General features: G+C 49.3%; 4 protein-coding genes; 2 read left to right on the top strand and 2 right to left on the bottom strand.

Annotated features, from left to right (window-relative positions):
• Positions 1-2,426: 2,426 nt before the first annotated feature.
• Positions 2,427-3,193, top strand: GSBLH_T00003146001 (uncharacterized protein; the record flags this gene model as incomplete). XM_013041837.1 has 5 exons in its annotated part: positions 2,427-2,469; positions 2,501-2,644; positions 2,677-2,730; positions 2,763-2,855; positions 2,889-3,193. 5 exons carry the CDS (start codon positions 2,427-2,429, stop codon positions 3,170-3,172), a joined length of 618 nt encoding a protein of 205 aa, XP_012897291.1. The 3' UTR covers positions 3,173-3,193.
• Positions 3,194-4,158: 965 nt separating this feature from the next.
• GSBLH_T00003147001 (uncharacterized protein) lies at positions 4,159-5,893 on the top strand. XM_013041838.1 has 2 exons: positions 4,159-4,247; positions 4,279-5,893. Exons 1-2 carry the CDS (start codon positions 4,174-4,176, stop codon positions 5,837-5,839), a joined length of 1,635 nt encoding a protein of 544 aa, XP_012897292.1. The 5' UTR covers positions 4,159-4,173; the 3' UTR covers positions 5,840-5,893.
• A 404-nt stretch (positions 5,894-6,297) lies between these two features.
• GSBLH_T00003148001 (uncharacterized protein) lies at positions 6,298-8,392 on the bottom strand (the record flags this gene model as incomplete). XM_013041839.1 has 7 exons in its annotated part: positions 8,267-8,392; positions 8,163-8,231; positions 7,716-8,131; positions 7,500-7,682; positions 7,373-7,469; positions 7,070-7,342; positions 6,298-7,038 (listed from the first exon to the last, which is right to left on the bottom strand). Exons 3-7 carry the CDS (start codon positions 7,904-7,906, stop codon positions 6,298-6,300), a joined length of 1,485 nt encoding a protein of 494 aa, XP_012897293.1. The 5' UTR covers positions 7,907-8,131; positions 8,163-8,231; positions 8,267-8,392.
• Positions 8,393-8,487: 95 nt separating this feature from the next.
• On the bottom strand, positions 8,488-11,336 carry GSBLH_T00003149001 (uncharacterized protein; the record flags this gene model as incomplete). XM_013041840.1 has 5 exons in its annotated part: positions 8,488-8,608; positions 8,638-9,447; positions 9,485-9,607; positions 9,640-10,904; positions 10,937-11,336. 5 exons carry the CDS (start codon positions 11,334-11,336, stop codon positions 8,495-8,497), a joined length of 2,712 nt encoding a protein of 903 aa, XP_012897294.1. The 3' UTR covers positions 8,488-8,494.
• Between the last annotated feature and the right edge of the window lie 991 nt (positions 11,337-12,327).

The following is a 12,327-nucleotide window of genomic DNA, read 5'->3' on the forward strand; positions in this document are numbered from 1 at the left end:
GGGTAAAAAGGCAATACTTGTAAACACTTGCTGTAGCAACATCACGAGTTAACTTGTTGTAGTGAAGCTTGAGTGTTTGTAACGAAAACTGGAGTATAGTAGAGTAATAAAACAAAAAGTTACTCGTCCGTTCGCAGCAATTGTGTTAGTTTGGTGAATCATATGCGATATCTGCTTTTGCAACGCGATCTTCTCATCCGGATTTGTAGCCGATTCATACTGCTGTAGTATGATTTCCAGTTTCTTGTTGTGTTCTCCAATTTTGTCAACAGTTTTGCGTATTTCATTAATCTTGGAGATATCGTTCGCTATTGGAACATCTTGCAGTTCGCGAATTTCTGTCGAGCTTGAACTCGAGCTAGATTCAGAAGCTGGAACCAGAGCTTCCATTAGACGATCTACATCCGTGTCGTCATTTTCTTCCAAACTCACTTTTCTCACTTGGTCAAATGGATTCATTGAGAGGCTCAATAGTAGAGTTTCTAACAAACAAGTGATATATCAAACATTAGTAGTCCCGATCACGAATCACCACACATAAGTGATCACCTGGTTGGAAACGGCAGCTTTCCAGTGTTAAACGATCATCCATACTAGGTTTGGCTGCGCAAACCTTTCCTAAACGACGAAACTGGAACTGTCCATCACGATTATAGAAACTGCACGTCAATAATGTCTTAATCAGAAACTACCATGAGCTAAACTCAAGAGTCGATGTTCTTCTTCGGGAATCTTCGTTTACTTGTTTTAGCAGCGAGCAAAGCTCTTTCAATGTGGCATCTTTCCTGAATAATCATAAAGAACACGAATTGATTACCATGTGTGTATATTAATCTCGCAATCACGAGGTACGACTCCGCGAGAAGAAAACTCAGACTCTCTATCTCATCAGCTCATAAAACAGACAAAAATCTACCTGAACACTTCATTTTTACGAATGAAGACACGAATCAGAAATGGACACACCTAGTCTTTATTCGAGCATTCTCAGTGAGTACCTTCTCTCGATCAACTCTTTCTCGCTTCTGCATTACTTTTCTTTTAAATCTGTGAGTATTTATCAAAAGAGTGAAATCCAAAATAATCGCTTGTGCAAAAAACAAGCAAAATCTCAAAAACTATCATCTAAACAAATAGAATCATCATCTTCTTCAACTTCGGGTTCGCGGTTGAATATCCCAAGCTCAATAAATTCCCGATTTAAAGGCTCACTTCCTTTACAGAAGCTGAGCATGAGTTGATGCATGAGCTGCGCATCTTTGACCGTTGAAACTACCAAATTACTCCTTTGAAAATGCACTACGGTCCAGTTGGAGCTCCTTCAAAGAGGAACAACGATCTTGCTTGAATTGCTGAATAAGGAATCGTACTCCTTCTGCAGAAAAAGGATTATCTAAACTGAATGCCGCTCTGCAATACGACATGACATTCCTAAAGTGTGAAGTGATTTGCACTGATCATCGAGCAAAGGAAAGAGTGCTTTTAATGTGACATCGTGGAGTTTATTCTCTGTGTGTAAGTCCGTCACTCGAATGAATGAGTGATTGAATATACCTCGTAAATACAAGACTTCTAGATTCGAGAGACTGTGTGATTCAAAGAGAGGAAGAAGAGAATTCAGCGACGCATCGCTCAGTTCCAAGTCTGCGTGTAACGATGCGTCTGGGAGTACCATCAAGACAAAGCTGCTTCACTGTGGAAAAAACGGACGAAAAAGGGCGTAAATCGCCTAAAGCGCCGTTGAGGTGATTCGCTATTTGAGAGAGAGAGAGGATCATAGGAAACAGTCGATTTCCATAAAATGCAACTGGATCGATGCAGAGAGGAGTGTTTCAAGTACGGAAGAAAAGGTCTGGGGAGTCAGACCGGTTTCTAGTTCTAAAGAACGCAAAGCACGAGGACGGGTTAGATTTAGGTCACGGAGCAACGAAAATGCAGGTGATTTCAAAGTAGTGAGCAGATCGCTCCACAGATCGGCATTCATAGCGATTCCTACACTCATAATGCACATAAAAGCAATGCCATAAAGCGCCAGACCGTTGATTGAAACAGAATTGCTCTTCCTACAAGCATCTAAGAACAGATGATAGTTATCGTGAGAAATATCTCTATCCACTATGTATTCAAAAGGAAAAACAAAAAACTCTGAACATTGTAAATCACTTTGCTACTTTGACTTAATAATTCAGTAGCATGCTGTATGTTGCTATCTACATCAAATAAATTGCATTCACTCACTTTCAACCACCAGAGGCAATACAGGAATTTCTAACTTTCCTTGCTTAGCGGATGCAAAGCGGCGTAGCTGCACTCTCGGGAACTTTACTAGCACGGTTTTCCACATTGTACAGGAAATGAACCAAAATTTGGATTTCCAATACTATGATGTTTTTTTTCGGAATAGGTTTCATATTCTCTGTATTTTGATGAACTCGATTGAATCGAAAATCGTGGTTATCGGTCCCCCGGGTAATTTAATGCAGAGAGCATTAGTTTTTAGATGTGGGTAAGACCTGCCTGTCTATCCGTTATATTCGTGGAAAATTCTTTGAGCACTCCTCTGCGACGATTGGAGCTTCCTTTTTGATGAAAACACTGACGTGTGGTAATGTCGTCAATACGATGAAGATTTGGGATACTGCAGGTATAAATGGGTCTTCATACGATAATGTTCAGGTCAGGATGCATTTCTGCCAATGACTTCGGTGTACTACAAAGATGTAGATGGAGGTGGGCACGCATGATTGTTTTGCTATATTTAGCTATCCTTGTATTTGATGCATCGAAACCCGATACAATGGACTCCTTGGATAATTGGCTTTGTGATCTTCAGCAGAATAACGTCGGTCGGCAATGTACAATATCGGTTACTGTGTGTTAGTGCTTAGTTTCTCTATTTTTGGTGTGTAACAAGATCGACTTGAATCGTGGAATTGATCGAGAGCACGTTCAGCAGTATGCGGATAAGATCGGAGCGCCAGTTTTCTACACCTCTGCAAAGGATGGAACTGGAGTCAATGATTTGTTTACTGAGATGTCGAACAGCATTATCAAGCGACATAATGAAACAGCGAATTTTGCTGTTCAGAACTACGGCGTCTCTATCAATGATAGTATCAAGGTGCCTCTCACTGAGAATCCTCCGGAAGATAAGAAAAAGTGTTGTTGTTAGTTTTGGTTTTGTAAGTATGTATGTATGTTTGTTTAATTGTAACAAGTACTGTGTTATTTTGATTTTTTTTGGAGTGCTTAGGTTTTACTCTTCTATTATGAAGAGTGTTTGTTCTCTGTATACACATCCACCCTAATACTATACAATATGATTCTTTATAGGATGCACAAATTCGAGGATAGTTCACATGCTACATATCTTAGATCCGTGTTTTTCGACATGTCTTGACATGACACTATTCTTTTATAGATTATAGGCAAGCGATCAATCACTTAAGATGAATGCATTCATGTGAGAGTGATTATTTCTGGTTTTCTTGATTGTGTCTTTTATGGTACACTTCTCAGCAATCTTTTCTAAATCAAAAGATTTTGAGTGTTTCAACATATTGCAGAGCTCCAAATCAATATCTATCGTAATGGTTGTGAATTGTCTCTTTGACGAAAAGAAGCATGGCATTGTCATGGCAGTACACATTATATCACCATATTACATCAAATAGGATTAAACGAACCTAACGTTGCGATCACTTTTTTTCAACAACTGCATTCTATTTGTAAGGATCCATGAAAGCGCTCTAATTTTCTGAGATATCACGATAAACTGTAAACTTGTCAAAAAAGTGTGTGTTGTACATAGGCTCGTTGTAATATATATTTGCTGCTCTATCAGAAACCGCCATTAGATCGTTTGTTTTCCATCCTAACAATGATAATTAATGGACTTTTGACTTTACAATATACGTCGACAGCGTGATTCTTGGTCACTGCTTAGCCCATCTGCAATATTTCCCACAACAAAATCACATAATCCTTCATAGCATGACGTATTATGTCCCCGAATTAGGAATCATTTTCTTAATTGCTATATTATGCACCCTAAAAATATGGTATTTTGTCCAAGAAATTGGGTCTCATTCTCTCATTAATAGTGTTTCTACGGTTACCACTTGGTATCTTGAAAGAAGAATCATTATTTCTTTATATCTACACATTTGAGTAATGCCTTTCGTTCCTGCATCTGAACTTAATTGCGCTGTCCCCACTGCTCTGCAGTACGTTGTGAGAAACACTCGGTACTTGGTTGGATCTGCCCCTGATTTGTAGTGACTGCACCGTCGAAGAACGTAGTGAGGTTTTGGAGAAGACTGAGTACAACATGTTCTCTTTCCCCTCTCCCCTTATCACTGTCGACTATCTTTCTGACTCTGGTTCTTCCTCGATGACCGATATTCAGTGGTGTGCTCTGATGCGTGGAGATGAAGCTTACGGTCGTAATCATGGATATTACTGCCTTCTGGATGCTGCGCGTGATCTGTTCGAGCGTGGTGATGAGCAGAGAAGACTTGTGTACAAGGTGCTGACCGACGAGGCCACCAACGAGGAGCTGATCAAGGAGCTCCTGGAGCCTTGCGAGGGAGGCTTTGTGAACGGAGGAGTGTTCCAGCTGGAGCGCCCCAACTTCTTCATCTGCCCGCAGGGTCGTTGCGCTGAGAACCTTCTGTACCAGTCGGTGCGCAAGGTGCTGATGGAGCGCACTGGCGACAAGGTGAAGTACACGATCCCCAGCAACGGATTCTTCGACACCACCGAGGGAAACGCTCGTAACAACCTGTTCCAGCCGGTGAATCTGTTCTCGAAGAACCTGTACGACCCGTTCCCCGTGGAGAAGATGTGGACGGAGAACCCCTTCAAGGGCAACATGGACCTGGAGGGTCTGGAGGCCGTGATCCAGGAGAAGGGCGTGGAGACGATTCCCTTCGTGCTGCTGACGATCACCAACAACACGGGAGCCGGTCAGCCCGTGTCGCTGAAGAACATCAAGGAGGTGAGCGACATCTGCAAGAAGTACAACCTGCCGCTGGTGTTCGATGCCTGCCGATGCGTGGAGAACGCGCGTTTCATTCAGGAGTTCGAGGAGCCGTACAAGACCTGGTCGATTCCTCGCATTCTGAAGGAGTGCTTCCAGTACTGCGACTGCTTCACCATGTCCCTGAAGAAGGACGGTCTGGTGAACATCGGCGGTCTGCTCGCCTTCCGTGATCGCGGCGTGTTCTCGCAGAAGTTCTCGACCGACAAGGTCCAGATCGGAACGCGCATCAAGGAGCAGCAGATTCTTCAGTACGGAAACGACTCGTACGGAGGACTCAGCGGCCGTGACGTGATGTGCTGCGCTGTGGGTCTCTTCGAGGTCCAGAAGCACACCTACCTGAAGCGCCGCATCGATCAGGTGCGCCGCCTGGCCGAGGAGTTCGCCAAGGAAGGCCTGCCCGTGGTGCTGCCCGCTGGAGGCCACGCCGTGTACCTGAACATGGACGAGTTCTTCAAGGGAATCCCCTACATGACTCCTCTCGCCTTCCCCGGAGTGGGCTTCTGCATCGAGCTGCTGCGCAACTACGGAATCCGCGCTTGCGAGCTGGGTCCGTTCGCCTTCGAGTACGATCAGAAGACTCCCGAGGAGCAGAAGGGAGTGCTGAACTTGGTGCGATTCGCCGTGCCTCGCAACCAGCTGAACGATTCGCACATCAACTACACTGCCAAGGCCTGCAAGGCCGTGTATGATGCTCGCAAGGAGATTCACCCCGTGGCGGTGGTCCGTGGAGCCGAGCTGCGCCTGCGCCACTTCCAGTCCGGAATTGCGCCTCTGCCCATTCCCGAGGAGAAGTAAAGTAAATCAAGGAAATGAGCAAGAAACATAATAGCTTGTAATTGGTTATTGGTTGACTTGTTTGTGTGCAACAAATATGAAATAATAATAATACAATCTACAAACTACCGAACTGTTCATTGCGATGCATTGACTGCCACTTCCGGAGTTGGAGTTGGAGTTGGATCCGATTTCGTATCCGATTCTGATTCCGATTTCGAAGTCTTCGCCTCTCCTTCGTCCAGCGAGAAGAACAACTCCTTCTGCTGGCTCAGATACCATCGATAGTACCAATCCGTGAAGAGATCGCCCCACCACAACCGCAGCTGCAAGAACCACTTGTACAGAATCCAGCGGACCATCCCGAAATACGACGTGCGGTTCTCCGTGTCCACGTACATGCTTCGGATCGCGGCATCCGTCATCCCCATCAGCCGCTCGTTCTCGGAAATGCCCAGCTGGCGGAGCAATCCCCGCATCTACTCCTCACTCCTCTCCCCCATCCCGACCATAATCTGCACGCGCATCACCGAGAAAAGCTCCAACGGGAGGCTCTTCACGAACTCCTGCATCCGCTGCATCCGCTCCTCCATTTTCTTCTTATCCGCGTGCTGCATTCGCTCGATCATCTTCATCCGGACCTTCTGGATCTCTTCTTCGGTCAGTTCCTCGCCCAGTTTATTCCGCATTCGCGTCGTTCGCCCCGTGAAGATCATCGGAAGCAGCTCCGCCTCTCTCTCGACGCCCCACACCTTGCTCGCCTCCACAATCGCCTCCTTATCCTGGTTGATCATCGCAAACCACAGTTTTCGGAAGTTCTCATTGAACCCTTCGCCAAAATACATGTACATCCCGTGGTCCAGCAGCACCAGCTGCGGCTTCTCCGTCCCCGGGATGCGTCGCACCATCAGATTTCCGGAGTGCGGATCCATGTGCAGCTTATGAAACCGGAAGATCATGTCGCTGAACGCCTGCACGCAGATCCGTCCGATCTCCGTCTTGTCGAAGCCTTCGCGCTCCAGCGCCGCCACGTCGCTGATTTTGGTGCCGTGGATGTACTCCATCACCACGATCCGCTTCGTGCACAGCTCCAAATACGGCTTCGGCACGTACACCGAGGGCGTTTCCGCGAAGAACGCGCGGCAGTCGCGAAGATTCTCCGCCTCGCTGAGGAAGTTGAACTCGCGCTCGACCGTCGCGCGGATTTTCGGAACGATCCACTGCGATGAGGAAAGAAAATTAAACGCGTACGGAGTATTGGAAGCGGGGAAACAGGCGCTCGCAGATGCGCGTCGCCAGCTCGATGTTTCGGAGATCCGTCTGCGTATTCTTGGCGACGGTGGGGTACTGGATCTTGATGGCGACTTCCTCGCCCGTGACTAAATGACCATGATGAACTTGGGCGAGGGAGGCGCAGCCGACGGGATTCTCGTCCACGTCGCGGAAAATGGATTGGGAATTAACTCCGAGGTCCTCTTTCAGAGTACGCTCAAACACAGAAAAGGAGGTGGGGGTTAATCGATCCTAGAGATTAGGAGAGTGCACTGCTGCGACTTGGCATTGCTTCAGCACCTCTACATATTCGGGAGGAACACCCTTATCAAAAGTTGAAATGATTTGACCAAATTTGGCAAAGTACCCTCCTAGATGGCTACAGGTCACAGCCGATCCAAATCCATACTCGCACATTCGGAAAAGGTGTTCAGCACTCCGTTGATTCACAATGTGTTCCATTTCTTGTTCTTCGGGTGTGCCATCCTCTAGATTGCGAAAAGACCACCAGTAATCGAATATAATCGAACCCACAGTCCTTGCAAAGTAGGTGGTGCGGTGTAAACGGATGCCAAAGTCTTGCACTTTTACACTAGAGATCAAAAACTGCGTAATTAGCAAAAACCGATTTTCTTCTTTCACCAATGGCAGCGCAGACGCAGCAGCGCCAAGAGTGAGAACCGAGAGAACTTTGTGACGAGAAATAACAGATCGGAACATAAAATGACAAGAAGGAGAAATCCGTACAGAAAAGAGGAGTGGAAATGGTGCGCACCACTTCCACTCCTCTTTTTGAATATCTTTTGAAGAATCCATTCACCCCACGGACCACCCTTCCCCATAAGGCATAGGAAGTCCATTTGCAAACCTATATTCAACAAACAAGTTCGAATGAACTTTTAGGGACACACTTATTATAGAACAATTTGGAAAATTATAAACATTCCTGAGGGAATAGTAAATCAATTAGCTAAAAGATGTTTTGCTGCCGTAATTGCAGCGGCTCTGCAATTCTCCGAGCAAAAAGGAGTATCTCCAAACCTGCCAATCATCAAATTTTTGAACCGCTTACATGAATATTTCCTTGTCAAGAGTGATCTTCTTGTTGCAGAGACCGCAATGAGGCCATGAGTTGTTTGCTCTATAGAGAATAATAAATCTGTGACCATAGCATACCTGGGAACACACGAAAAAATGAGGTCGCTTCCTGCTCGCTTTATCCCTAAGGAACGAATTGATCCAAAGGTCCTCGATAGGACACTCGATAGAGCTTCTTTAAACGGTCGTATTTTACCTTTTCAGCTGCGTTTAACGCAAAAATATGGCAATTTTTACCACCCCCACCGGCCAATCAGATGCGACCAACATCTTTTCGAGCTATTTCACAACAAACAAAGCGATCCCTTAAATGTAATACGACAGGTCGTCTGACTTTCTCGATCCGCTGTCTCCGTACTTTTCGTTCCACTCCCGAATGGCTCGAATCACCGTGTTGCTTTCCTCGAAGCTAAACGTGATCTACGCTCGACTCCTCTCCCTGTCCCCACTTCCTTCGACGCCTTCTCGAAGTCCTTCATCTGCAGCGGCCGCACGGTCACCTCCTTCTTCTCCTCGACCTCCATGGCGTCGCTGTCGTCGTCCTCCAGCGAAAGCAGGCCCATGCTATCCATCTTCGGCTTCTGGTTCACCGCAGGGTCCTTTTCCTCGCTGGCCACGATCTCGCGAATCGGCATGTACGCGGCGGTCTGGCAGAGATTATACAAGTCGCTTCCGGAGAATCCCTTGGTCATGGAGTCGCTCGCGATGGCCTTCAAGTCCACGTCGTCGCTGAGCTTCTCCTTGCGCAGGATTACCTTCAGAATCTTCTCTCTCTGCTCCGCATCCGGCAAATCCACCAGCAATTTCCGCGAGAAGCGCCGCAGCACCGCGTCGTCCAGGTCGAACGGCCGATTCGTGCAGCCAATCACCACCACGCGGAGGTTCTCGTCGGTCATGAGCCCGTCCCAGCTGGCCATGAACTCGTTCTTGACCTTCCGCGTGTACTCCTCGCTGCTGTCGGACGACTGCCGCGAGCTCAGCAGCGAGTCGATCTCGTCGATGAAGATCACGCAGGGCGACAGCCGCGCCGCCAGCGTGAAGATGGCACGCGTGTTCTGCTCGGAATCGCCCACGTATTTGTTGAAGATCGTGGAGGTGGCGATGCTGAGGAAGTTGGCGCCGCTCTCGCGCGCCAGCGCCTTCGCCAGCATCGTCTTGCCGGTGCCCGGCGGTCCGAAGAGCAGCAATCCCTTGCAGCTCTTGAGGAGAGACGACTGCGCGAAGATCTCGGGGCGACGAAGCGGGAGAATGATCGCTTCCTAGAGGATGAGCAAGAGAAAGAGAGAAAGGAAATACGCGGAGTTTGGCTTTGACGTTCTCGAGGGATCCCACGTCGTCGAAGCCCACCGTGATGTTGTTCGGGGAGATGAACGAGCCGTTGTGGATCAGTCGGCGCTCGCTCTCGTTCTTGCACCGGATCTACACGCGTCACCGTCGAATTCGAATCGAACCTCCTGCGAAGTGTCGGGCTGCGCCTCTTTCTGCGTGTTGTACGCGACTTTGAGCGCCAACTCGATGCATTTGCGACTCACCACGCCGTACAGCGTGTCGCCCGCGTTCTCACTCACGTACACGGGCTTGCCGGTGCGCGTGATCGTGTCCTTGCTCTTGTTGTACACGTCGTAGATATCCTGCTCCTTCAGATAGGTCATTCCCGCGGAGACTTGCAGCGAGTACGCCATGCGGATGATCGGCAGCCAGTATTTGATGCGTTTCAGATCGAGGTAGCGCACGCTCCGCGTCTCGGGGCAGTACAAGTGATGTGCGCGCAAGAAGAACTCGAGCTCCTTGATGTGCTTGTTGCGCATGGCGAGCTTCTCGTCCTCCTCCACGCGCTTCTCGTACGAGTATTTGAACTTGGTGTCCTGCGGCACCGGCACGTCGATCACCATAATGTCGCTCGGCACCGTGATTTTTCCGCCCGGGTAGGGCAGCACGAAGCTCTTCTCCATCACGTTGTCGAAGTACTGCTCGATGTGCGATCGGTTGTCGGTGCGCGGGTGGAACGTGCCGCCCATGATCACGTTCATGTTCAGCCCGCCGATCATCATCATGTCGTTGTGCACCGGCTGCTGGCGCGCGCGCGACTTCTCCGTGAGGATGACGAAGATCGGGAAGTGGAACACCTTCTCGTGGATGTTCAGCAGCTGCAGGATGTTCGCGTTGCGACGGCGAATGATCGCAGGCGCGTCCTCGAAGACGATGAACAGCGGATTGCTGCGGATTAAAAGGAAAGGGAGCAAGAGGCTACGGAGCGTTCTCGGAAGATCCTGCGTCCGATTTGGCGTCCGATTTGGCGTCCGATTTGGCGTCCGATTTGGCGTCCGATTTGGCGTCCGATTTGGCGTCCGATTTGGCGTCCGATTTGGCGTCCGATTTGGCGTCCGATTTGGCGTCCGATTTGGCGTCCGACTTGTTCGATCGCTTCTCGTATTTCTCGTTTCGCTCGTTGAGAACCTTGGGGTCAGTCCAGCGCCCTGCTTCCTACGTCGTTGACGCACTTCATCAGCAAGAATTTCTGGTCGTCCTCGTCGACCCACTTGTGGACTTGGCTTCGCTGACACGCGTGTAGGCTGCGCGCCAGCGACTGGTACTTCCCGCGCTTCTTCCCGTCCAGCTCCGACCCGCCGAGATGGAGCTTCTCGCCGAGATCGATGGAGTGGCGCGCGAGACGAAGCGAGTGCTGGCGATCCTCGCTCTCGTCCTTGTCCAGATACTTAATAATCAGCTAGGTGTGAGGCAGGGAGCTCGACGCTACGCGCTCCGTCCCGATCACTTTCACCACCACCGCGCGACGCTCCTTCTCCTTGTGCGCGTTGGGCTCGGGCAGCGACTTCAGCGAGAGCGAACGCGGGTAATGCACGGTCACCGGGCGGTACGCGCGCTTGCTCTTCATGAACAAAAATCCCTCGTTGGAAGGCGGCGTCACAACCACGATATCGCCCTCAATAATGTCGTCCTCGTCCTTCAAATCGCCCTTCTCCGTGCTGCTCGCGTCGTCCGCCACGCGGTCCGCGGCGTGGTCGAAGCTCTCGTCCTCCATGGATTCCTCCATGCCCTCCTCTTCGAAGCCGTTCTCGTCCTCCTCCGGATTCAAATAGCGAATGTCGTCGTAGAGAGAGAACAGCGAGTCGTCGTTCATGATCATATCGAAGGAATTGTCGTAGCGGTCCTTCACCGGCGGCTGCTTCTTCGGAACCAGCTGCGCGGCCGGCTTGATGTGGATGGTGCTGGGGAACAGTCCGAAGAGATACTTGCGGTAGCAGAGCGGCGTTCCCTCGATGAGCAGGTTCTTATCGAAGTTGAACAACTAGAAGGAGTGAACGAAAGCGAAAAGAGGCGAACCATCACGTCGGCTTTGTGGACCTTGGCGAGGGAGAGAACGATGTTGGTCATGTACTGACGGCCGTTCTCGCAGTCCATGCGAACGAACTGCGGGATGTAGTTGAAGGTAGTGCCTCCGTTTTTGTGCTGCTCGCGATATTTGGGGTTGTCGATGTACGATTTGAAAAGCAAACTGCAATACTTCTGAAACGACTCCGTGATGTAATAGCCACAATTCGCAAACGTCGTCTACCCATTACTCCCCTCTCTCTCTCTGCACACACCTGGTTCTTCTCGTACGTGATCATATCGTTCTCCAGCGTTTCTTTGAACAATTTGCGATAATTCGTGTTCTGGTTCTTCGAGTTCTGCGTCAAAATCCTATCTCTTCACTCCCCATCGCATCGCCCACGCTCGAATGTCGTCCATATCGATTCCTTCCATCATGTCTCGGCAATACGTATCGATAATAATCTGCCCATCACATCCATTCCTCATCCTCACATCATACACATCATGCGCTGCAGGCATCAACTTATTCTTGCTTCGATACAGCACATACGTCTCGTTGTCGTACTGCGCCGTCTCCGGCTTCCCATCCCCCGCCGCCAGCTTCCTCCGCATCAGCAAATGCTGGTGCGTATTCCGCCGCGAATTCGGCGAGAACACGATCATATTCTTCGCGAACCCGCCCTTCCCGGGCAGCGCCAACCGCTTCTTCCTCTTCTCGTCCAGCACCGTCTTCAGCTTCATCTTGTCCTTCTTCTCCACCTCCATCAGCGCCCCGTCCCCATCATCGAACGGGTTCGCTGCAC

This window comes from Blastocystis hominis (assembly GCF_000151665.1).
Source record: "Blastocystis hominis, Singapore isolate B (sub-type 7) whole genome shotgun sequence assembly, scaffold_26".
Classification (NCBI taxonomy): domain Eukaryota; class Bigyra; order Opalinata; family Blastocystidae; genus Blastocystis; species Blastocystis hominis.

What these genes read in the sequence shown, in the direction of transcription:
- GSBLH_T00003147001 (XM_013041838.1), top strand. Translation starts at nt 4,174, where the DNA reads ATGCCTTTCGTTCCTGCATCTGAACTTAATTGCGCTGTCCCCACTGCT. An exon ending in TACGTTGTGAGAAACACTCG is followed by an intron (nt 4,248 to 4,278) that starts GTACTTGGTTGG and finishes CCTGATTTGTAG; the next exon opens with TGACTGCACCGTCGAAGAAC.